Genomic DNA, 26,353 nt, shown 5'->3' with positions numbered 1-26,353 from the left:
AGAAGAGGGGTACCTGCCAGGCACATAGCCAGGCCTGGGGTCCTCAGGGGACCTGCCGAGGTCCAGGGTGCTGGCTGGTGGATTCTGTACCACGGCCTGCACCTAAGAGTGAGCCTGTTAGGGAGCGCTTTCCCGTGTGCGCTGTGCTGGGAGTACGTCCCTCTCCATCCCCACACCCCACCTGGCAGGTAAAACTGCTATCCCTGAGGTGGGAGGGCTAATGAAGGGCTGGACAAGGCCTCCCCTGGCTCCAGAGTCCAGTCCTGCCCTGACCCTGAACCTCTCCTCCCCCCTAAGGAGGCAGAGGTGGCCTAGCACCAGGAAGAGCTCAGCAGGACCCTGGGTGACCTGCCCCAGAGCAGGAGGTGTGCAAATGCCAACCTGAGGTCAGGGATGGGCACCCCTGGCCCCACTCAGCTGTCCCTCAGCCGCCCGCTGTCACCGACCCCCTGCTTGGCTGCGGGTGTTTGGAACAACATCCATTTCTTAGCAGATGCTGTGACTCCTGGGCCTTTCCGGTCTGGAGGCCCTTGACTTCATCTCTTTTTGGAGTTTTACTTTCCATTTGTAAACAGCCTTGGGTCAAATATCCACGGTTTTCCTGACCTCCTGGGCCTCGGGTTTTAATTTATTTGCTTAGGCACTTAGTTTTCAATTAATTTTCTCCTTAGAGGTCACCACTAGGTCACCTTGTTCTTGTAACCCTCGTTTATTAAAACTTCATCCAAGTTCTGTTTTCCTGGAATCCAGTGTCCTCATGGACCTGGGAGGATGGGGACTTCAGAGGACCTTCTAGTACCATCTCCACAAAAAGCTACTTGCAACAGGGGACCCTACACCCCTCTGTTTCCAGTTCTCCCAGCTTCCTGTCTGTCTATGGCCATGGAGTCTCAGGTCCCAGGGTCCCTGACATGCCTGCAGGATGGGGTGGAGCAGGGTTCCCACAGCGTCTTGACACCAACGTGTCCTATCTATGTAGTAGTCCCTGAAGCCGCTGCTTCTCTGGTAGACAGTAACAGTACCCAGCTAGGGAGCACGTGTACACTGCAGCTCTGAATAGGTCGTCCCCACGACTCGTTCCCACAGCAGCCCGATGGGGGAGTGTTGCCTTCTGCATTTCTCACTTGGGGAATGGGACTCCAGAAAATGAAGAGGTCAGCCAAATCTCCCCCCATGCTGCAGGAGAACTGGGATTTGAACCCAGGTCAGAGTGGTCTCACAGCTGTGGTCATTAGCAGTCAGCTGATGTGTGTGCAGGAGGCCTTGTTTGTCCTTATGGACGAGTCAACAAGTATATCGATCTTTGTTACGGTTTGAATATGAGGTGTCCCCAAAAGTTCATGTCTAAGACAAGGCAGGAAGGTTGAGAAATGAAACGACTTGGTGGTGAGCCTTCACCTAATCAGTGCATTAACCCACTTGAATGGATTGACTGAGTGGTAGCTATAGGCAGCTATAGGGATGAGGCTGGAGAAGATATGTCACTGGGGTGTGCCTTTGGGTTTTATATTTGGTCCCTAGGGTGCAGAGTTCTCTCTGCTTCCTAATGCTATGTCCTGAGCTGATTTCCTCCACCACACCCTTCCACCAAGATGTTCTGCCTCACGTTGGGCCCAGAGCAATGGAGTTAGTCATCTATGGACTGAGACCTTGGAAACTGTGTACCTCAAATAACTTTTCCTCCTTGACATTATTCTTGTCCAGTCCAGTTGACTAAATCAATGTATTTTGTTGTTGTTGTTGTTGTTAAAAATAATACTTTACAAAGGTAGGCGGATCATACAAAACAATTGCAGCTACCTCCCAAAAATGACCAAAGAGTTAAGAAATAAAACACCACTGATAAAGCAGGTCACCTGTGTCCCCTCCAGTCCCATTCCTTCCTAAAGACAATTGAACCACAGTTAGGACTTGGGTGGACACGATCCATGTGATTAAGCTCTTAATATGGACATGTGCACCCAAGAATGGTGCATGATGTCTGTGGAGGTTGACATTTCAGACCGACATCTCAGGGACAGTGACAGGGACAGTGACATGGGGTGCACACTCACCCTGCCTTGTGCTCTCTCCCTGTGATTGCACCTCGTTAGCATTCTTGTGAAGGGTGGAGGGAAGGAGCACACAGCAGTCTTTTCTTACTCTCCTGAAGGCCTTTTGAGTTCTCTTTCTTGCCCGGGCAGACCATGCCGTGAGGGTCTCCTTGTTCCTCTTTGTTCCCAAGCAGTTGACTTTCTCCATGGTACATACGCAGAAGGGGGCTTTTGTTGTTTAGATACAATTTTCTTAAGAAATAAAATTAGAAGACAGTGTCTTGTGAAAAGGATTTTTTTTTCCTCCTGAAGAACAGACACCAGTTAGTGTGAAGGGCCCCCATGAGCACCGCGCTCAGCCGGTTGTTGGCCTGTGTGGAGGCTCAGAGTGTCCATGGGTTGAGGCCATCAGAGCTCTTGGGTGAGTGACATGTGTCTGAATGCCCTCGACGTGGTTACTCACTGCAGAGCTGATAGGGTTGGGTTCCGTGCTGCCTAAGGAGAGCACTTGACTTCAGTAACTGCCCTTCGTGAACAGAACCAGAATCCCAGCCCCGGAGCCCCCTCGCTCCCTCGTTGCTGCCAGCCCCTCTTTGGTAAGATGTCAAAGGACTCCTGGGCTGCAGAGCCTCAAGGGGGAGTCTGCTCTGAAAGTCACACGGCTTCTGACCCCACGACAAAGTTCTTGTTGGGGACTTTGCACCAAGTGGCTCTGTGTGGGATCCCTTTGCTGCCTCTTTACTCCTGGTCCCTCCATCAGTGACCAGCTTGATCCTGTCCAGCCAGACTCAAAGTCCATCATTTGTGGGTGATCTGAAAACCAAATGAGGGAAACAATACAGCCCTATTCTGTCCAGAGATAGCGTGAGAGGTGGGTGGGTGACTTTCTATTGCCCTTTAGAGTGGGTTCCACCCACCATGACCCCTCAAAGTGGTGAATGAAGAGACTGTGATGTATTTCACGGCATGTCTGTGATCAGAAACCGAAAATATCAGTGAGTTTAAGAACCATGGAAATGACTACCTGGATCATGTAGTCAGCAGAGGCTGCCAGAGGCACTGTTTGCTCTGCTTAAGAGCTGCCTGACGGAGAGCAACAGCGGCTCTTTGGCATCAAGGGTCATTGAGGACAGGCCTCCTGCTGCTGCAGGTGCAGCCTGCGCTCCAGCCCTGCCATTGTGATCGAGTGCTGCCATTCACTGAGTACCCAGCTGCCATTCACTGAGTACCCAGCTGCCATTCACTGAGTACCCAGTAATGTGCCAGTCACTGTGCTAAGCACTTTGTTGATACATGGTCAGTGGAATAATGGTCCCAAAGATGTCCACAGCCTAATTTCAAGAACCTGCATAGGTTTTATGGCAAAGAGGATTTAAAGTCATAGATGAAATGAAGGTTGACTTCAAACTGAGCTTACCCTGGATTCTCTGGGTGGGCCCAACATCATCTCAAGCATCCTTTAAGTACACAGACGGAGGCTAAAGGGTTAGAATCAAAGGAAGACTGGAAGATGCTATATTGCTGGCTTGAAGACCAGGGAATGGGCCACAAGCCAAGGGTGCTGAGATTTGCCAGGACACAACTCTCCCAAGAACCCCCAGAAAAAGCCCAGTGAGATCTGTTTTGTACTTCTGACTTCCAGAATGATAAGATAATAAATGTGTGTTGTTTTAAGCCACTTGGTTTGTGACTGTTTGTTACAGCAGCAAAGGGAAACTCATACAGAGTGTCACCACTTCCTGTCTTCAGCTGCTGCTGTTGCTCTTCCACAGCTGAGGAAATGGCAACTGCAGTTTGGTAACATCCAAGAGTTTCCTGCCCCAGGCCCAGTTCTGTGTGGCCTTGAATGAGTTGCTCACGTTCAGCCTTCAATCAGGGCCAGGATTTGGGAAGGGTCAATGAGGCACTCACTTGGATGCAAAAAAAAAATGAAAGAAAAAATTACCAAAAACACTCAGTGATGATAAAGTATATTTTTGTGCAATATTTTAAAACCAATGCAAAAAAATCCATGATGAAAATAACACATTAAAATTTTGAATAGACTTAGGATCCATCTCCATTTCCACATCTGTAAAAGTAAGGACTATACCCCAACTTTGCAGGTTTGTGGTCAGAATTCAATTTTAAAATCCATGGAGAGCTGGGAGTATGGCAGAGCACTTGCCTTGCAAGCATCCTAAATAAATAAATGAATAAAACCTGCAGAAAACCTCTTTAGAGCCACCTGGCACTTCTTAGGAACTCCTCAGATGACTGCACTGATTTGCAGCAGCACAGTGGGTGGCGGGTGGGGAAGCACCGGGCCCAGCATCAGGCTGCTGAGGTTCCAGCCCTGACCCCCACCCCACCTCCCTACCACCCTCTGCACATCACCAGAGGAGCCGCCCTGAGCCAGTGGTCCACTTCTGTCAGAGTCCACCTGACTCTGGGCCACGTTCAGTCTCCTTCCTAAACTCACTTTTGACTTTGTTTTCTTACAAATGGTGCAATGGTTCCTGTTCCTGAAACTTCTCCCTGGTCTTTTCCCTTGACCAGGTTGTTCACCTTCAGCGAGTTTCATCTTCTGAAAACTTTACTCATGTGGGCCTACCTGCAGCTCAACAGCAAGATCCAGGCCATCCCCATCCACGAGACCATGCTGACGTTTTTCAACAGGTGACACGGCTTAGTGTTGGTTGATGGAGTGTGCAGACCCCGTGGTGTTGCTGTTCCTGGGGTCACAGGAGACCAATCAGTGATGTGACTTCTGTGGCATCATCCAGGGGGCATAGGATGCAGTTTTCCTTATGGGGCCCAAGGTCACAGGAAGCCTTCAAACCTCTGCACAACTTGGAAAAGTAAATAGTGCGTAGGTGTTATAATATGAGATAATCCTGGCTTCTGGGAACCCCGCGTCCAGAAATAGCCTGACCCAAAAGGTACTTTTGCTCAGGAAAAGTACCATACTACACTGACCTTAAAAACTTTATTTTTTAGTGTACCTGAATCAGACCAGCTGATTCTCATTTATATTTTACTAGATTAGATATAAAATCCTCAACTTTCTGGACAAATGAAAAAGCATTTAGATTTGTCAAGGTTTCATAGCATTGATGCTGTTTCTTAGACTTTCCAAACTAACCTGAAGTTTGTATCAATTTCAATAGAAATTACAATAATAACAGCTCTCTAATGGGCTTTATTTGTTTAATATTTGTTCTTAAGTTTTAGGTGGCACAGTATCTTTATTTTACATTTAGGTGGTGCTGAGGACTGAACCCAGTGCCTGTGCATGCCAGGCGAGCACTCTACCACTGAGCCCCAGCCCCAGCCCTCTGATGTGCTAAAGCACAACAATAAGCAGTTTCTTTTCATTTTCTCAGTGTATCTGCACACTAAGGGACTGGTTTCATTATTCCTGTTTGACAGATGAGGAAACTGAAGTAGAGATGCAATGTCTTGTCAGAGATCATGTAAACAATGGGGGTTAGAACCTCACTTGAGCCCTGATCCACCAAGGCCCCTCCCTCATTCCTACAAGAACAGATAGGACTCCTCTCTTGTGTCCACTCCAGGGAGCGGAGTGGACACAGTACCTTCCTGGGCACTGGGTTTAGGAAGATCCTGAGGCTGCTCCTAGATCTGTTGTTGTTAGCCAAGGACTTCTAAAATTGTTCTGTCCTCTCTGCCTGTGAATGTTTTCTGTCTGGTCAAGAGGCCCCATTAGCAAGGTTTGCCATGGCCAGGGGAGGGGAGCCGGAGGAGGGGTGCTGAGGGGCTGAGGGGGAGGGCAGTAGTTGCCAGGCTCCATTTTGTGTCTCAACCTCTTGTGTTAACCTTTTTGGTTGTCATTGCTGTGACAAAATACCTGAGATAATCAAATTTTAAGGAGGAAAAGTTTATTTGGGCTTACAGCTTCAGAGGTGTCAATCCATGGTTGACTGGCGCCGTTGCTTTTGGACCTGTGGTGGAGCAGAACATCACGGTGGGCGTCCAAGGTGGAGCAAAGCTGCTCAGTTCACGGAAACCAGAAACAGAAAGAAGAAGGGGACAGAGTCCCAATATCCCCTCCAAGGACACACCACCAATGACCCGACTCCCTTCCACTAGTCCCCACCTCCTGAAGCATCCATCGCCTCCCAACGTGGGCCCTTGTGAGATACCACTCCACCGTAAGCCAGCTGAGTGCGTGATCCCAGAGCAGAGACAGTCCCAGGTGGCCCTTAGGGTCCCGCCCTTGACAGGGGACACTGGTGGCATCCTTCTCAAGCATGATGAAGCATGTTCAAGGAGATAGACACCCTATTTCTTGTGCACGTGTGAGTTTAGCCGATAAATAGTCTTCTCCTTTTGGGTGGGGGGACGGTTCATGGGAATTCAGCCCAGAGGCGCTTTACCTCTAGCCACATCCCAGCCCTCTTTATTTTATTCGGAGACAGGTTCTTCTTTTTTTTATTGGTTGTTCAAAACATTACAAAGCTCTTGACATATCATATTTCTTACATTAGATTCAAGTGGGTTATGAACTCCCATTTTTACCCCAAATGCAGATTGCAGGATCACGTTCTTGCAGAGTTGCCCAGGCCACCCGGGAATTTGCCATCCTCCTGTCCCAGCCTCCCTAGTGGCTGGGGTTCCAGGGGTATGTCCCCATGCCCCATGGCAGCTGTCTTTTCATGCTAATCAGCTGATGGACCTGTTCACCGAGTTTCATTTGCATGGTTTTGACGATTTTATCCTTTCTGGGAACATCTTGGCGCTGTGTTCCCTTCAAAGCTCATTTTTTAGGTCTCTTTATCTGGGAAAAGCAGATTCAGTGTCAGAATTAGATGGAGTGTGTCTCCTTTCTATATAATTTGCTTCAAATCGAATGTTTCCGTCCCTCCTTTCCCCTCTTTTAATAACCCACGAGACAGAGACACTCTTTCCAGTGAGTCACGCCCACTGGGGAAGCTCCTGCCTGGCTGCTGGTCAGCTCCGTCCTGGACCCATGTCAGCAGGGAGATAGGAAGTGAGCCAGCCTGGGATCCACTGAGCTGTGTTTGCAGTGTGAGAGGAACGCGGGGAAGAGGGAGGGGAGGCGTGCAGCCCCCTCCACAGAGGGTGGGCTTTCTGGGGCTTCCACGGCGCTCCCGAGTAGCCCCTGGGTCCCCCTGAGGGTCACAGCCAGGGTATTGCTCACTGTCAGAACTTTCCCTTTCTCCCAGGAATTCGTGTGGACTCAAACTGGCCCCCAAACCTAACACCTCTGCACAGCACCCCCACAGCCCTGGTCCTGCGCTGCTTGTGCCCCAGTTGTCACTGCCCCATCGTTGCCCAAGCAGCAGTGACAACTCCCTGCCAGGACCTGTGCTCTCATGGCAGGGCAGGGGCTCCAAGAAGCCCGCAGGCCTGCCCTGGGCCCACCCTCGCCTGCCCTGCCCACTCTGCCCTTGCCCTCTCTGACAAGCTCCGGGTCCCTAAGGGAGAAAGACGGGACAGCTTGGGGCTGGATGGCTCCTCTGCCTGCGGGCACCCAGGCCCTCTCTGCCCTCGGCCCCAGCTTGGAGGGCTGTGGCACCTGTTTTAAAACGGTGCATGGTTCTCCCATCTGACTCATTCTTCTCCCTGGGGGCAGTGGCAACACCAAGGTGAGGCCTTCGCCAGGGCTCAGCCCCCGCACTCCTCCTGCCCACCAGGCTGCTCCCTGGTGGGAACCTCCCCTGACAGCCTCCCCAGGCAGACCCTCCGGAGCCCCTTGGTTCACACTCATGAGAAGATCGTCCTTTACCTGACCCCTAACTCCCCTGGCACCTGCCTGGACTCCTTACTGAATGATGAGATTCCATCACAGATTTTTATGCAGTTAGTTCCCCCTCAGAGAACTGGGTCTCATTCTGCTGCTGCAAAATTCACTCAGAGAATATCAGGCCGGTGGCAACTGCCAGTAACAGGGATCGCGGGCAAGTTCCCATTTTTATGCATGGGTGGTGCTTGCCGGAGCGCTGTATCTAGACTCAGTGAGGAAGAATGTCTGGGTAGGTTAGCGGCACCCACCTGGACATGGGAGTGCGGTTGGTGGCACCCATGCTCCATGTGTTTCCTCCCTTCCCAGGGATCCCCAGAGTTGCCAGAAGGAGTGCAGAGCCTCGTAGCTACTGGCTTAGCAGGACTGGTATCCAGGAGGTTCAGGATGCCCCAGCTCCTGCTGTTGGAGGAGGGAGCCTATGGAGAGTCACCGTCCACCTGGCCAGAACTGGCTCCCCAGTGGTGTGAGCTGAGGTAGCTGCAGGGAACAGCTACCGAGGCAGGTGGGTGGCTGCTGACAGAAAGATGGGACAGAGGAGCAGAGCCCTACCCTAGGGAGACAGGAAACCAGTTCAGGAGTTAGAATGGAAGCTGCCTGGCAGTTTTCAAAGCTGCAAATATTTGGTGACATAATTTAAGTGACAGAGTGATCCATAGCCATCTCCCAGGGAGGAGGAACAGCAGGCAGAGTAGACATTTTTTTTTTACAATTTTATTTTATTTTTATTTATTTTTATGTGGTGCTGAGGATCGAACCCAGGACCTCGCACGTGCGAGGCGAGCGCTCTACCGCTGAGCCACAACCCCAGCCCCCTGAGTAGACATTTTGAGGCCATCACTTTAGGAGATCTCCAAAATGGGCCTTCGTCATGTGACAATAGTGGCACAAGCCACTCAGATCCTGAGATACCAAGGGCTGGCAGGTCTGCTAGGAGTGAGTGGAGCTGCCATGGTGCCACCTGCCTGGCGAGCCCAGCCTCCCAGAGGATGAGCAAAGGGACCTGCTGAGCCCTTTCTCATCTGCCCAGCAGCACCTAAGGCAAGCTAAGAGCAAACAAAGACAAGAGCCCACGCCTTCTCTACCTCCATTTTCTCTCCTTCATTGATTTTTTGTATTGAATGTTCTGTCTGCCCTGGACACTAATGCAGTTTCTCTCCAGAACCAGATGTTTCAGAACATCTTCAGCCACTTTTTATTGCTGTCAGTATAAGAAGGGAATGTGCACACACCAGCACACGTGTACACTCACACACACACACACACACACACACGTGCTCACACTGATGCATACACACTTGCACACACACTCCTTGGCATCCTGCAGCCTGTTTTCCTGGCAGCAGCTATTTTAGGAAAACAAATAGGCTGTCCAGAATTAATTTTAGCATCTCCTTTTAGGAAAAAAAAAAAAAAAGAACGAAGCTGATGCCTTCATTCATGGAGGAGAAAGATCACCATTTCACGTCACTTAGCAGTCTGAGGAGTTCACAAAAATGGTAAAAAACCATCGATTGGAGAAGGGCCAAGCAGGCAAATGTCAAACTTTTTCTAATGTACATTTTTATCAAGATATAAAATACATTCAGAAAAATGCAGACCTTCCGTGAACAGTGGCCCAACGGGTTTCCACAAAGGGCACGCACCTGTGTGACCAGCCCCCAGGTCAAGAAGCAGAGCACAGCCAGCCCTGGGGGCCTTATCTCAGACACCACTTCCCACCAAAGCTGAACCACATCCTGACTTCTACTCCCCTCCGTACAGCTTGTCTGCTTTGGAACTTTATATAAATAGAATGCCTTAGTGTACACTTTTTTTTTCCTTAAATTTTTTTAGACGTTAATGAACCTTTTTTTTATTCATTTATTTTTATGTGGTGCTAAGAATTGAGCCCCGTACCCCACACATGTGAGGCAAGTGCTCTACCACTAAGCCACAGCCACAGCCCCTAGTGTACACTTTTTTTTTTTATAAGGGCCAGGCATTTTTTTTTTAATATTTATGTTTTAGTTGTAGTTAAACACAATTTGTGTATTTTATTTATTTATTGTTATGTGGTGCTAAGGTTCAAACCCAGGGCCCCATATGTGCTAGGCAAGCATTCTACCGCTGAGCCACAACCCCAACCTCCCCTAGTGTACATTTTTGAAGTGTCTGGTTCTTTTCACTCAACACTATTATCTGTAAAATCCATCCGTGTGGTTGAATGTAGCAAGAGCCTGCATATTCCCACAGAATATTCCATCATATGAATGAAGACACCACAATATATTTATCTCTTCTGATGTTGATGGATACTGCTGGCTATTAGGAATAGTGATATTATACATGTCCTTTTGTACACAACATTATGTGCTTCTGTTGAATCTAAAACTAGAATTACTATCATGGGCAGGAATAAACTCAATTTTAGTAAACACTGTCAAACAATTTTGTAAAGTGATTGTGCTAATTTGCTCCCTAACCAGCAGTCTAGAAGAATTTTGGGTTTTCTGTATTTTTGCTTAATACTTGGTATTTTCTTTAAAAAAAAATGTTATTTTAGATATACATGAAAGTAGGGTGTATTCTGACATATTATACATACATGGGGTGCAACCCACTCTGATTTTGACCCCATCTTTGTTGTTGTACATCATGTGGAGTTACACCGGTTGTGATTTCATATATGTGCATATAGGAGAGTTACGTGGATTCATCCTACTGTCTTTCCCATCCCCATCCCCCCTCCCTTCACTCCCCTTTGTCTGATCCAGTGAACTTCTGTACCCCCCTCCCCACCCTCCCTTGTTAAGGGTGAGCATCCACATATCAGAGAGAACATTCAGCCTTTGGTTTTTTGAGAGATGCTTGGTATTTTCAATCCTGTGCTTCTCTAGTGTGTAGATATTGGAACTAATTTGCCTATTCTCTTTTTCAATTTACATTTCACAGCTAATGATATTCACTCCCTCGTTATAATTGGTTGTCTTCTTGGTGAGGTGACTACTCCTTTGCCCATGTTTTTCTATCGGGCAGTAGATGTTTTCTCTTAAGGATTTGTAATTGTTATTTCCTATATTCTGTTACAAGTCTCCTTGGATACGTGAATTGCAAACATCTTTACTCTGTGGCTAGCTATCTTGCTTTCCTAACAGTTTTGAGATGAACTTAAATTTCAAAATTTAAACAGTCTAATGTATCAGGCTTGCCTTTTGTAGCTTTGACGTTCCAGAAATCTTTGCCTATTCCATGTCCATGAAGACTTTCTCCTGTTTTTTTCCTAGAAACTTTATTGGTTTACTTTCTTTCTTTCTTTTTTTCTTTTTAAAGAGAGAAAGAAGAGAGATAATTTTTTTAATATTTATTTTTCAGTTTTTGGTGGACACAACATCTTTATTTTATTTTTATGTGGTGCTAAGGATGGAACTCAGCGCCTGGAACATGCCAGGCGAGCACGTTACCGCTTGAGCCACATCCCCAGCCCTGGTTTACTTTGTTTTAAACCCACAGTTCATCCAGAAGCATTTTCAGAATTGGTATGAGGTAGGGGTCCTGATCATGATCCTTTTTCTCCCATCAGGATGCACAATCAATCCGGCACCACCGATTGAAAAGCCCATCCTTTGTCCTCTGCTCTGTGGTTTTAATTTTGTCATTATATCAGACAGCCATCTACATGGAGGGGGATCATATCTACACTCTCAATTCTATACAGTTGTCTATCCTTAAATCAAGGCCACAATCTTTCTGTCTCTTGGTCTTTATAAATCTTGATATCTAATCATACAGGTCCACCAGCCTTGTTCTTCTGCAAGATTAACTGGGCCATTCTTTATCCTTTGGATAAAGTTTGTCAATTTCAGTTTGTCAATTTCAACCCCCACCTCCCCATCTTGCTGAACTCTCATTAAGAAAACATAGAACCTATAGATCAATTTGGGGAAAATTGACATATTTTAAATATTGGTTTTTACAATCCATGAAAATGCTAAAATTTCCATATAGATAGATAGATAGATATAGATAGATATATAGATATATTGTTTGGTATGTAGGGGGGATACGGGGTATTGAACTCAGAGGCATTCAACCACTGAGCCACATCCCCAGCCCTATTTTGTATTTTATTTAGAGACAAGTTCTCACTGAGTTGCTTAGTGCCTCGAAGTTGCTGAGGCTGGCTTTGAACTTGCAATTCTCCTGTCTCAGCCTCCCAAGCCTCTGATATTACAGGCATGCACTACCGCTCCCGGCTTCCACTTATATTTTTAAATTTATCTTAATATTTATAGTTTATTATAGGTCTTACCTTTTACTAAAGGTCTTGTGCACTTTTCTTGTGTCTATTCCTAAAGGTGTGATTTATCACTTGTTTACTTAAAACACATAGAGTTTAACCTGTTCCTAAGTGTGGCTCTCACCCTGGACAGCGGCAGCAGGCACTGTGACTTATTAACTTTGTTCTCCAAGTCCACAATATTTAATATGTTCACTAAGACTGGGATGAATGATGCCTTAAATGCTCTTTAATGGGGACCGCAACCTCTGAAATATTTCACTTGAACTCTGAAAGCTACTCTATCGAATGTCTCATAAATACTGCAAGGATGAACAGAGTGACTTTCTGGCCAGCTGTCTGGTGTTAAATGGGAACAAATACTGCTTTAGCCAGACCCACAGAGCCTTGAAGAGCGGAAGATGATTTTAGTCCTGCTGGGTTTCCCCTTGGAGCAAGTGTCAGAACCATTCCGAGAGCTGGACAAGTGACACTGGACTGCATGTCAATGAATGACTACTAGGGCTTGGCTGACTAAGGAGTATAGCAATAGAGGACATAGGACATTGGCAGAGAGTCACCTGAGCAGCGGAGCTGTCAGCAAAGGCATTCCTTGGAGATAAATTATGGGTGAGTGGAGGGAAGGACAGGTGGGGTGGAGGCTGGACAGTTGGCAGGTGCCAGATCATCCACCCAGTTGACCCGCCCAACACAGTATAAGCGAAGTGCCTGGCACTGTAAGAGGTGTTGAGTGGACACAGGAAGCAGAGAAAATGCAGACCCAACTCCCAGAGCTCAAGTCTGGACAAGGTGCATGCTTAAGGGGTCAGCAACCTAACCACTGTGGTGGGTGTACTGAAACGCCGTTCAGTGTTCTGCTCCCCACATGTTGAAGTAGAACATTAGAGAGCACGCCGAGGCAGGCATATAGAGCAGGTTTATTTAAAAAGGGGTCACATAGACTTCTCCCAGGAGGGAGAAGGGGGCCATGGCTGGTGTCCTGGTATCCCCAGAAGTGAGGGTGTTCTGCCTTTTATATGTCCTAGGCTTCCTTTGTCCTCCTGCTCTCTCCCCCTTATCTCTCTCCTTCTTAGTTGGTGACTAGGCCCAGGAGATGCTCGGTGGGATGGCCCAAAGGTGGGAAAGAGGTGGGCTGGAGGGGTGGGGAGGAGTGATCCAGGCAGGTAGGGGCCCAGGGCAGATTAATTGGCTGTTCAGTCTGCTCCACTTGCTTCATTAACCGTTCTTTAGGATGGGCCCTATTGGCTGGCTTTGGGACATTAACATTTTAATCTCCAAACTGGTTTGGTCTGTTTTCTTCCATCTGGCCCCATTTATCTCTCTATGCTGACTATCTGGTTTTTTGAATTCTGGCTTCTGTACCACGCCAGTTCAGCCGGGCCCGCTGGATGGGAGGAACTGACCTGGAAGTGACAGTGTGCGGTGGCAGCAGGATTAGTTGGGAGCCAGCAGGCCATTTCCTGGTTCATAGATTCCAGAAGGTGCCCAGGTGTTCTGTACAAGTTACCCTTTGACAAAAAGCCATCTTCTCTCCTCTTTTTGAGTTATTGTCCCAAAATATGTAATTTTTTTTCAAAATTCACTTTAAAATTTAGTATGTTATTTCAAATATTTTTCAAATATGCTAACTAATTTTTAACTCCAGATCTTTTTTTTTGGGAGGGGGTACCAAAGATTGAAATCGAGGCTGGACAGTTGACCACTGAGCCACATCCCCATCCCCAGCCCTCTTTTGTATTTTATTTAGAAACAGGGTCTCTTTGAGTTGCTTAGTGCCTCACTACTGCTGAGGCTGGTTTTGAACTTGTGATCCTTCTGTCTCAGCCTCTCAAGCCTCTGGGATTACAGGCATGCGCTGCTGCACCCAGCTAACTCTAGGTCTTTTTTATTGTGATAAAATATACATTGCATGAAACTTACCATTGGAAGCATTTTTACGTGGGTTCAAAGGCACTGAGTGATCCCCAGCCTGATGCTGACTTCCTCCTCTCCCGGCCTCTGCTGCTCTTGGTCTCTCTAGCCTCCTGCTCTAGAGAGGAATCCTTTGCCTTTCATGTCAGCCTTCTTCACCTGGCATAATGCCCCCGAGCTCTGTTCACATAGCAGCAGTGTCAGAATACCAGAGTGTGAATTTCATCACCCAAATTTGAAGTGCTGGATCTGGCAGACTGTGGGGCTCCCCTCCGCTGGAGGGCAGGGAACCCCAGCAGCTGGCAGGATGGAGAGGGGCTGGGGAGCTGAGGGAGAGCATCTCTGGAATCCCAGCCTGGGCCTTGCGGGGAGCCTTGCCCCAGGCTCTGTCTCTCAGGAGGGCTGTAGGGGGGTTGCCTTGAGAGGGGACCAGAGTCAACCGGGTATGTCAAGGAACTGAGAACTGTGGTCCTTAAAAGGGACATGTCTTACGGTTTCTCAGTGAACTTGAAGAAGCAGACACCATAGCCTGAAGTTTGTCCCCCATGGTGCCAAACCAAGGGAGATCTTTGCACAGACAGGACTCAGCCCCAGGTGTATCCACCGAGGTACCCATACAAAGGTGTCCCCAGACTGAGCCGCCAGCCGCCTGCTCCCTCTGTGTATGACATGAGGCCAATGCCCTGACCTCCAGGCCCAGAGTGGAGATGCCTCTGCACCCAGGCAGCCAAGAGGCACCAGGTGAGGTGGAAAGGCCCCGGGCTGGACTGGGGCTGGCTCCGTGACAGCTGACCTCACAGACTCCAGGAGCAAGGAGTGGGCCACACCCCTCTGGCCTTTTGAGATTTCAGAAAATTAGAAGCTGAGTACACCGTTTACTTCCTGGGATGTGGCCCACGGCTTGGGTGACTTAGTGGCACTGAGGATCACCAGGAGTGATTCCGTGCTCCAGATTGTTGGGGTTGAGAGGACAATGGTGGTACCTCACAAGGTGCTGAGGACCCCATGGGTAGCTGTGCCAAGCTCCTCTCAAGCACTGTCACCTTGACGTCCCCCCTCCACCCAAAGAGGCACGTGTGGCTGTTGTTCCCCCTTGACACAGAAGGACAGCGAAGCTCAGAGAGGCTCAGACACATGACCGATGGTGGCTGGACCAGGATGGGACCTTGGCTGGTCTGACTCCAGGACCCAGCTTGGTTGGATGACAGCTGACCCGTGACCTCTCCAGTTCAGCCATGACAGTGGGCACCCCTGCCACTTCCCCAAGAGGTCATTAAGCCTCGTCACCTAACCACAAAGCTCTTCCCATATCCTCTGGGACAGGAGGGCTGTCCAGAGAGATCTTGGGTGACCCTTGGGGACTGAGTCCTCCTCTCGCCCAGCAGCCTCCTCTCCAAGCAGAGCAGCCGGGCTGGTGCTGCGGCTTCCGGGTTGGAATTTCCCTTCTGGGGAGGCGTCTGATGATACTTAAGCTGCAGCTCGGGCTGGTACCCACAGCCTGGGCCTGGGCTGGGGAAGCCCTTGCCATGGGGACTGGTTCATTCCCCAGAGTGCTCCGTGAGGTGGGGAGTGCTATGCCAGCTTCTGCCCTTCTTCCTCCTTGACCTCTGTTGCCAGCCACCACGCCTTCCCCGTGCTCCCTGTTAAATGGTGAAGGGGGCAGAGAAGGTGGTGGCATCCAGGTCAGGAGGCAGAAGGGACCTGAGTGTTACCTAAGACACCTATGTTCTCAGGGCACCCTGGGTGATGGGGGGAGGGTTCCAGAACCCATAACCCCCGAGTCCTGCAAGTATTGACCTTCCTTTATTCAGCCTCATCGTCACCCCCAGAAACAGGCACGTGGCGGGTTTTAGGAAACGCTCATTGAACGGGGTCAGAATGCATTCGTCGTGTACCCTTCCCCCTCTGACAGACTCTCAGCACCCCTAGGCCCATCTGCGGAGCTCACTGACATGGAGAGGAGCTGGGAAGTCCCAGGAATTCCCGGATCCCATGTAGGCTAGTGGTTCTGGGCAGGTTGGCAGGCACCCCCAACCAAGGCAAGATGGGCCAAGAGGCATCCATCCGGTCCAGCTGGGACAGGGTGTGATTTGGACGCTCAGTTTATGGAAAAATGATCCAAAAGTGCCCTTGGCTGGTTTGATGCAGGATCTGTCTCAAGGGAATGACGTTGCATTTCCAAAGGGACTTGGAAAAATTATCCCCCATTGTCCCTATTTGTGAAAAATGACCATTTTATGAAACAAATTATTTCAAAACAGAGGTGGTGGATGTGTCTGTATGTGCCTGACCTCTCAAGGGGAATTTGATCATCTCCAGCCAGCCCTGACCTTCAGCCTGTGTGGAAATTAATTGGCATTTAGCACCAACTGGCTGTTGCAGAACTTTTGGAAAAGTCAGCTGCCGAAACCAGCCACACTCATGCCCACCCTTCTTTTCTTTGTAATTCTACTGGAATTTTTTTTTTTTTTTTTTTTTTTTTTTTGGTGCTGGGGATGGAACCCAGGGCCTTGTGCATGTGAGACAAGCACTGTACCACCTGAGCTATATCCCCAGCCCTCAGAAAACTTTTGAAGGGCCGGATTAGGTCACTTGCTGCAAGGGTACTATCTGTAGGGAGGAGTCAGATGCCCCATCTGTAAAATGGGCTGATGATCATTGCCCTGTCTGTACCACAGGAAGCTTGTGAGACTCGGGGGACAAAAGGTGGGTCAAAACCCTCTGTCACCATGTGTTCCCATCAGTCACTTAACATGTGTTTACAGTATGTGCAGAGCTCTCGGGAAGGAAGCGGGACGTAGCCACTTGTCTAATGACATTCTCTGGGGTTTGAGTCACAAGTGTTCTCTAAGCTGCCTCCTGCTTCCTCGCCCACCCCACCCAGAGACCCAGGTGCCATCTGCCCCTGCTGCTGAAACCACTGGTCTATGGCCGGGCTCTCGGTAGCGCTCTCCCATTCCAGAAGGAAGCATCCTGAAGGGCTTCTGTTCTTCTCTGTGCCTCTGCTAAGCTTTCCCAAGAAGTGCTGCTTTCTGGACCGAGACATAGGACAGAGCTGGCTGCCGCTCTTCCTTTGCTTGCGTCTGCACAGCATCACTAGCGGTAAGTGCCACCCCTGTGCCAGGAAAGCAGCTGGGGACCTGTCCCACCCCTCAGCCACTCCCAAGAAGCCCTACCAGATGTTTCCAAAGGAACCAGCTGGAATCTGCATTGTCACTTCCGAGCTGTGTGACTTTGGGAGCATCAAGTAACCTCTGGTCACAGTTTCCTTGTCTGTAAAATGGGGATAATCAGAGGTTCTGTGACATGGGGTGACGGACAGAGGTGGCTCTCCATGATGAGGCAGGGCACAGCTGCCAGGGCCGTCTCCTTGCCATAGGACTGTGGGAAATGCCTCAGCAGGGGATTGACTTCTAGGTCACTTGTTTGGCATTTCCAGAGAAAAATTGGATCAATTGAACAAGTTGTCCAGCAGTTCAAGTCCTCTGGAGAAGGAAGTGTGGGTCTTGGTGTTGTGGACCCCACACTTGTGGTCAGGTGCTGGGTCTTTGGAAACTGTGACCGCTGTGCCCCTGTGCTGCTGCCTGCTCTGCACTGTGGAGCTCACCCGGCTCTGCCTTTCACAGGACTCACAGGTTGCATGTGGTCACAGCCGCCTTGGCTTCCAGTATCCTAACTAGGCTTGGTGGTGGCACCTTCCGTTTCCTGTCCCCCCTTGGCAAGCATATCCAAACATCAAGTCCTCTTGGAACAAACATACAGCAAAGCAGGAGACCATGAGGGGAGCGCTCTAAAATTTGTTGGGCTCATATTTGGCTGAATTTAGGCAGCATTATAGTCTGGGACCTAATGCTTTCAATTCCCCTTTACTGCATCTATCAAGGACAAATTTTTATTATATTTTTTTGGTGGTGGTACTGGGGATTGAACTCAGAGACACTGCACTACATCCCAAGCCCTTTAAAAAAAGTTATTATTTTGAGATAGGGTCTCACTCATTTGTCAGGCTGGTCTTGAACTTGCGATTTCCCTGCCTCAGCCTCCCCAGGTGCTGGGATTACAGATGTGATCCACTGCTGCCCTCAGGGATAAATTCTTAAAGTGAACACCCAGAGGACAAATTGTTCAATTGATCTAAAAACTCTAGGTCTGTGCCCCAAAGCCAGATTATATTCCCTTGACCTCATGCTCTGGGTACAGGGGAGTCAAGTGAGATTTGGAAAGTTGGGGAATATATTCTAGGCAGAACAGGAAGCCACCCAATGAGATCTTTGCCCTGGCTTAGAGGATATTTGAGAACTTTTCAAAGCCATTTTCTTTTTTTTTTTTTTTCCTTTTTTAAATTTTTTAAAATATTCAGTTTTTAGTTGTAGGTGGACACAATATCTTTGTTTTTACGTGGTGCTGAGGATCGAACCCAGTGCCTCACACATGCTAGGGGAGCACTCTACCACTGAGCCACCCCCCAGCCCTCAAATCCATTTTCATCTGTCCACATGTACTGAGTAGCTCTGAAACCCCGGGATGGCTGAGGGAGTCGGGTTGTCCAGGTTGCTTCTAGATGCTCCAACAACTCTGAGAATCTCACTCCAAGCCTCCCTTGCCAGGCAGGATTGCAGCCAGGGCACTGTGAACGCTGGGGTGGGTGGGGGGTATTCTGTAACTGAAGCACACCTCATGGATGCCCATGGAGACCTAGGGAAAATATGGGAAGAAAAATTAAAACAGAAGCAAATTTGAATCAGCAATACTCAGCCTAAAATCTTCTTCACCACTTCTTTTAATATTTTGGTAACATTGTGAGGATAGAAGTCTCTTTGCAGCATGCGGGTGAAGCTGCCCTTTGAGGACCATTGATGGCTCCTTTCACGTAGTTCCCCAAGCACCCTCCAGGATCACAGGGCACTGACGTCTTTTTGTAGGATTGTTGGGAATACGTTTCTATTAAAAGATCATAAGTTGCTTTTTAAAGCATTAATATGTAGCAATGAGAATTTCCTGCTGAAGTTGAAATTGCTCTCTGATTTGGAGTGAATTCATTCATTCCTTTGAAAGTTCATTGGTATTTTATTTTTTCTTTTTGGTACCAGGATTGAACCCAGGAGCACTTTAACCACCCAGCCACATCCTAGCCCTTTTTATTTTTTTATTTTAGGACAGGATCTCAGTAAGTTGCTTAGGGCCTTTCTAAGTTGCTGAGGCTAGCTTTGAGCTTGTGATCCTGCTGCCTCAGTCTCCTAAGCCTCTGGGATTACAGGTGTGCACCACTATGCCCTGCTTATTGTTATAAAATTTTTAAAAGAAAATTCATTTGGAATATAAAAGAACCAGACTCTGTACACCACCACAGTGATTCTGAGTTGTCTTCTTCCCATTTTATCAACCCAAATTTGAAGGAGACCTGCCCCTTCCTTCCCTTTGGCTCCTGACATCTTCTTTTTTCTTTCTGTGAGATTTTGGAGGTTCTGTTATGAATGAGACCGTAAACATATTCTTTGTGCTTCTCTCAAGGCAGGGATCTGGAGGAGTTAAGGCACATTAACTTCTTTCCCGAGTCCTGGCTGATCCGGGTTACAGCCAACCATTACCACGCAGTGAGTCTGCTCATCAAGGGAAAATATCACCCAGAATTTATTGCCTCTTTGACTTTGCCTTTTCTGAAGATGTGTTTCATGTTTGCCACCTCTGGGTCTTTGAGGCCTGGATCCTCCTCCAGGGGAATCAGGGAGAGCTGGACCGGGAAGGAGAGGAGGGAGGAGGCCCAGCCTGGGAGTCCTGGTGTTCAAGGCCTGTGCACTGATGGTCTGCAGCATGGGGGCCCCAGTCACCCCAGCCTCCAGAGCCCCCACTAGACAAGAACGTGACATGTGCTTATAATTGAAATTTTTCAACATGCAGAGAAATAGAAAATAAATACCCTTAGACCCATCACCCAAAGACAACCGCTGTTGACATCTTATGATATTTATTAAGTCTTTTTAAAATATATAATACACTCAAGTATATGTATTCCTAACACCTTTCTTAATAGCTACCAACCCTTTCACCCACAGAATGTGCCAGAGCTGCTGTTATTGGACTTTCCCTTATTATAGAAAAAGTATAGTGTTTCTAATTGTTTATTGTTATAAATGACCATAGGGGGAACATATTTTTACATCACCATTTATTTTTCTGTGCTTTGAATTGTTTCCTTAGAGGAGATTTTCAACAGCAGAAATACTGGCTCTAAAAGGAATGTGCATATTTGTTCTTGATAGATATTAACAAATGTTGGGACAAAAATCACTCTTTCTTCAGAAATAAATGAATATGCCTGGCTTTGTATATCCTCAACAATATAGAGCATTTTAATTTCAAATGACTTTTGTTGACCGTGAAGGGGACAATGGCATCTCAGTTTTGAGTATGCCTTTCCTTTATTACTAGTAAATATGAATATTTTTCCAGGCCAGCATGTCCCTCTTTGTGAATTATCTATGCAAACTGTCGTATTTCTCATGGGTTTCCAATCAAGCATCTGTAGAGATGAAGCTGGGCATTGTTCAAGGTCTGAAGATGCATGAGTCACTAGTTAAAATGCAACCAGCTCAACAAATACCTTTTGTGGTGGCAAACCAGCCTCCCAGCTCCACCCTCCTTGCACATTAGAAATGACTTCATGGATGGTGCTTCTCCGGGACAACTCAGAAGGAGGCCGTAACAGAGCACCCCAGGGACAGTCTCTGGGGCTGACACCCCAGGAAGTCCCCACGGACTCTCTCTTCTCCCCTCTGACCCTGCCACCTCCTTCCCTTTGCCGGCAGCTGCCAGTGTCATCCCCTGGGGACACCCCACCCCATCCCGCTGCCCTGTCCGTGGACTTGGTCATGGGGCTCTTGCTTGTTCTGGACTTTCTGACCGTGGCCATTCTCGGCCTCATTACTGAGACCCTGATGTGTACATTTTATTTCCCCAGTGAGACTGCTCAGGGATTTTTCTTTCTCTCCTCTCTGTATTCTCTGAAAATATCGAGCACAGGGCCCAGCACACAGTAGGTTTTCCATAAATTCTTGTGGACCAGATGAATGGCTGGACAGAGGGTCTGGAGATGGAACTCCTCCCAGGACCGTGGTGGTGGCGGCTGGGGAGACCCAGGAAGATGGGGGAGGCGACAGAGGCTCCTTTCCACTGCTGGTAAGCCGCGTGCGTTTCCCTTTCAGCTGGAGAGCGGAGGTGACATGGCCCACCTGAAAGATCTGACCACCCAGGCTGTGAGATTTGGGCTGCTTTTTGACCAGGTGCTGAGAAGTGGATTCAAGCAAGGGGAAGAAGCGTGCCCTGCGCTTGATCAAGGACCTCTCTAGGGCGGGCCATGATCTTTTCTCCTCTGATAGGAGAGTCAGGGGCCCCCAGAACAGGGGCCTGAGACAGGACATCCAGGAATCCAACCCATGAACCCCAGATTTCCCCAGGATAGACGGTCCTGGTTTCCCCAGGATAGAAGAGTCTTCCTGGGATCCAAGTCTTTCCATTCTAAAACCAGGAAAGTCCTGGGAAACGGATGAGGAGTTGATTCTCCCAATTTCCCACAGACATGGACGCCTCCCAACAGGCTGGACAAGCCTCCACTCCAAGTCTGTGTTGAAGCTTGCAAGGGTGTACTTATTCCCAGCAGCTACTTTGACGAACCCCACTGGGGGCCAAGGAGCTGGGGTGAAGGCGCCCTGGCGATCAGGCATGGGGAGCATCTACAGCCAGTGTCTGCTGTCTGTGCTTCCGGTGATGGGCACAGGCTGCCAGTCTCCTTCCACCTCCCTAACCTATTAAGCCCAAGTTTTCAATTCTGCAAATATTTCAACAAAATTGATACAGGAGCATGGAAATGGGTTAGAAACCATAATCTGGAGTCATATATAGCATTATATTAATTAGTATTATAATTATTATATCATACTATAATTATATTATTTTATAATTATATCAGGTAATTATTATACATATTATATTCTATATTTAAGTTTTTATAGGTGTTCCACATCTGGGATGATGGCACAAAATGGGCTACAGGCATTCCAGGAGGGATCACCAAAGAATTCAATGTCTCAAGGACGGGGGATCCCAAATCTTTCATCTGAGAAAATCCCCTGGATCAGCCTCTGGTTGCAGAGACCCACCCAAGTGGGTCTGTAGATTGCAGGAGCAAGTACCTTGAGCAGGGAGTGCCTCTTAGGTCCATCAAATTGGAACGAAACACTTTGTTTCAAAGGCCTGCAACGCACAGGTCACCTAGGAACATACCTAACTCATGCCTTTCCTCATTAAGGAGCGTGCAGGGTAAACATATTGTCCCTACTCAGCATCAACTACTAACTCCTACTAACTGTACTGTTAGTAGTAATAATAATCAATATTAACCTGCCAAAAAAATTGATGATGTCTGTCTAAGTCAGCTTTTTCATTGCTGTGACCAAAGAACCTGATAAAAAAATTTTAGAGAACGAAAAGTTTATTTGCGGCTTGGGGTTCAAAGACCTAAGTCCACAGATAGCTGACTCCATTTCTCTGGGCCTAAGGTGAGACAGAACATCATGGCGGAAGAGTGTGGTGGAAGAAAGCAGCTGGGGACATGACACCAGGAAGCAGAGAGAACTCCACTTACCCAGGGCAAAATATGAACCCCAAAGGCACACCCCCAGTGACCCATGTCCTCCAGACACACCCTACCTGCCTAGACCTACCACGCAGTTAATCCGTTCAAGTGGATTAATCCACTGTTGGGGTTAAGGCTCTCACAAAATAACTGAATCATTTTACCTTTGAACCTTCCTGTGTTGTTTCACACGTGAGCATTTGGAGGACGCCTCACCCCTAAATCAAAAAGTCATCACTTGGCTTCCCCATGCTTCCAGGGCTGGAATTGCTATTGCATTTCCACTTTCAGGTCCCTTGTCCATGAGTCGCTTTTGGTGTCACTCGAGTTTGCCGGCCCCTTGCCTTGGAATACTGAAGGTGGCCCTCCTTCACTTGGTTGCCTCTCTCTCCCTCTGTAGGAGAACACCACTCATTCAAAGATGATTTCTATATATGGATTCTTCTTTGAGATAAAGGGAATCAAACATGACACTACCTCTTACAGTTTTTACATGCAGGTAAGGACAGCACCGGACAGTCGCGTCTCTGATACCAGAGTCTACAGTCTGTCAGTTTGTATTGATCAGTAATGGCTGGTTGATTAGTAATTCACATGGACTGTATCGTAAGTGCTCATAACCTGATGTCATTTGATTTTCACTACCACCTCAGGAGATAGGCACTGTGAGCCGAGGAGGGTCTCAAGATTGGGTGGCTCCATGTTTGTAGGGTTGGATTTCAGCCTTCCTCCTTTCCATTTAGGGTTTAATTCGTCTTTGATTTGTACTCAATGGGTGGTGTCCTTCTTCCATGGAGGCAATGCAGAGTGCCCACCAGTGGGAGGGGGCAGCCGTTTAGAGCCACAGTACGGCAGTGGGCGGGATGCTGAGGAGTCGGTGCTCCTGCTGGACCCTGACGAGAGGCAGGGGACAGCCATTAATGAGCAGAGAGGTAGGCAGGCTGCCTGGTGCGCTGTATGAGCTTGGAATTCCCCGAACCTCCCACCTTTAAGATGGGAAAGGTCACAAGACCCGCCTCACCAGGATGGCTATGGGCATTGCTGCACTGATCTGTGCGAAGGGCTTGGAACGGGATCTGTCGCGGAAGGCACTCTGTGTTTCTGTTTTGTTTGGCGCTGAGGGCCTCCCGCATGCTAAGCCTGTGCTCTCCCTCTGAGCTGACCCCTGTCCAACACTGTGAGTGTCAGCACTGACGGCGGTTATGACTGACCTCTGTGATGAAGGGCTGCTGTGGTCCGCGTAGGGTCTACGTAGCAGTCTCTCTCCTGTACCATTTGCAAGCTTCCTGTCTTAATCTTCCCATGACCACTGCCAGTCTCTGAACCTGGAAAAGGGGAGCTTTGAATGACCGGCTGAATGGGTGGATAAACGAACAAATGATGGCTCTGAGTTTTATTCTCAGTGCTCTCACCTTCCGGAAGCGCAAGTCTCTTCCTTGGGCCCCCATTCTGGTCTCAGGCACTCAGGCATCTCCCTACCCAGGGGGTTTTATTGGATAGAAAAGATGGGTCATGGAATACCACCAGTCTAAAGGCTGTGGGAATCCTGGGTCGGGGTTTCTCCTCACTCAGGAACATGCAGAAGCAACAACAGAGCTTGACTGGGTGTTTTTCTGGGCTGGCCGAATCCCGGTCCATCTGACAGTGGTCTGTGTATGGTGAGGGCTCAGATGCCGGCAGACTCAGTAGTGGCCTTCAGGAGCTGATGCCATTTGGGAAGTGGCCCCTGCTATCTGCACACAGGAAGGGTCTATGTTCCCAGAACAGGGTCCCACCAACCCTGGTCAGCCCAGTCACAGGTCCACCTGGGATGGGTCACTCTCTTTGCAGAGAATAAGGCACACAGACTTGGATTCCCCCTCCACCATCTGCGAGCACAGCGCTGTCAGCCTGAAGTCGGAGCGTCTGGTGAAGTATGAGATCCGAGCCCAGGCCCTGGTGGAAGGCAGGTGGCAGGAGTTCAGCACCAACCAGATCACACAGAAGTTCGGCTTCGTCCAGCCGTGCTGCAGAAGCCACGTGAGCGTTCCTTTCAGTCTCATTTCTCTTGGATTTCCTTTTGCTCCTTCTCTCTCCCATCCCATTTTGGGGGCCCCTGGCTTCCAGTCATCCACAGGAGGACAGCTGGGACTACGCAGAGGCCAGAGAAGACTTGTCAGTCCATGGCCCGTCAGAATCACCTGGGCCTAGAAACACTCAAGCCTCCCCAGAGCAGGAGACCACATGCTGCATGAATGAGGCCTGGATTTTTTGTTTGTTTGTTTGTTTGTTTTTTTATTAGGGAGTGAATCCAGGGGCGCTTAACCACTGAGCCACATCCCCAGCCCTTTTTTGTATTTTATTTAGAGACAGGGCCTCACTAAGCTGCTGAGGCTGGCTTTGAACTCGCCATCCTCCTGCCTCAGCCTCCCAAGCCACTGGGTTTACAGGTGTGCACCACCACGGCCGGCTGAGGCCTGGGGTTTTTATAAATGCTTTCCAGGTTACTTCCTGTGCTGTTGGAAATGAGGATAGCAATTTTCTTTGTGGACTAAGTGGGGCAGTGGGATATTAATGGGTGAGAACATGAAGGAGACTTCTGAGGGCTGCAGGGGTGTGTGTGTGTGTGTGTGTGTGTGTGTGTGTGTGTGTGTGTGTACACTAGTGATGGAACCCAGGGCCTTGCATCTGCCAGGCAAGGGCACTACCTGTGAGCCAGGTCTCTAGCCCCTTGCAGACATCCCCTACCTTGGGGAGGCAGGAGCTGCACAGACATTCTGGCTTTGCGAAAACTCCCAAGTGCACTCAAGACCTGTTGACTTTGCTTTATTTAAAGTATGCCTAGAATTTTAAGAGTCTTTAAAACCCCCCCCTCCAGGTGATCACGAGGTGCAGCAGGGCTGGGAACTGCCCACTGTTATGGTGGAGAGGCCTCCCTGTCCCCATCCTGGAGGATATGAGTTGCATTCTTATCCTAAAATTCCCATTTGCTTTGTTCTGTTTCATATTTTAGGCCCTGAAAATCCAAACTGTGGGCATCCCAATCTATGCAAGTTTTGCATTCATCTTCCCACTATCTTGACAGTTTCCAGAAGATTCTATGGGATTCCCCCCACGTGGGTCTGCATAAAAGGAAATAAAATGACATTAAAGGGGACTCCAGTGTGCAGCTGACTGTCCTAGTTAGCAGTGTTTCCTTAGAACTTTGGTCCTCACTTGAGGATGGAAAATGCCACGAGGCCACTTGCCACCCTTGGCCCCAGAGCACCCCAAATCCCGCTTCCCAGGGGTGTGGTGGGAGCACCTGCATCCACAGGCCTCAGAATCTCCCTTCTGCTGGCTGCAGCTCCACCTGTACCCGGAAGGACACACCTGACCCTTGTCCCTGACTCTGTGGCTCAGCCTGAGACAGAGGAAAGGAGGGAAGGAGCCGAGTGACTGTCATCCACCTTTCAGATGGGACTGCATGGTTTGGGGCAGTGGGGTAAGAGGCTTTCTCCCCCCTGTGGGTGAGTTTTCTATGGTAGTGTAACCAAGCACCCCAAGTGTCCCCCCTAAAGCACACATCTTTCATGGTCTTCACGGCTGAGGAATCCAGACGAGCTTCCTGGGTCCTGTGCTCAGGGTCTCTACAAGACTATGGTTTGGTGGCAGTCGGGCTGTGTTCTCATCCAAAAACGTGACCAGCAAGGACACAACCTGTGCCAAGCTCATTCAGGTTGTCAGCAGATGCATCTTCTCGCAGGTGTGGG

General features: G+C 48.8%; 1 protein-coding gene across 1 annotated transcript in view; it reads left to right on the top strand.

Annotated features, from left to right (window-relative positions):
• The window catches only part of Btbd16 (BTB domain containing 16), a 53,243-nt gene extending 27,485 nt beyond the window's left edge, over window positions 1-25,758 (top strand). Inside the window, exons 10-16 of the mRNA XM_078019346.1 lie at window positions 4,572-4,691; window positions 17,001-17,096; window positions 19,506-19,584; window positions 21,193-21,270; window positions 23,023-23,121; window positions 24,453-24,641; window positions 25,615-25,758. Of these exons, the coding sequence (XP_077875472.1) occupies window positions 4,572-4,691; window positions 17,001-17,096; window positions 19,506-19,584; window positions 21,193-21,270; window positions 23,023-23,121; window positions 24,453-24,641; window positions 25,615-25,683 (730 nt within the window). The 3' untranslated portion in view covers window positions 25,684-25,758. The remainder of the gene's footprint in view (window positions 1-4,571; window positions 4,692-17,000; window positions 17,097-19,505; window positions 19,585-21,192; window positions 21,271-23,022; window positions 23,122-24,452; window positions 24,642-25,614) is intronic.
• The last annotated feature ends 595 nt before the right edge of the window (window positions 25,759-26,353 follow it).

Source organism: Ictidomys tridecemlineatus, chromosome 1 (genome assembly GCF_052094955.1).
Source record: "Ictidomys tridecemlineatus isolate mIctTri1 chromosome 1, mIctTri1.hap1, whole genome shotgun sequence".
Classification (NCBI taxonomy): domain Eukaryota; kingdom Metazoa; phylum Chordata; class Mammalia; order Rodentia; family Sciuridae; genus Ictidomys; species Ictidomys tridecemlineatus.
The sequence above is the reverse complement of the archived record's forward strand: the minus strand, read 5'-3'. Positions and strand labels throughout refer to the sequence as shown.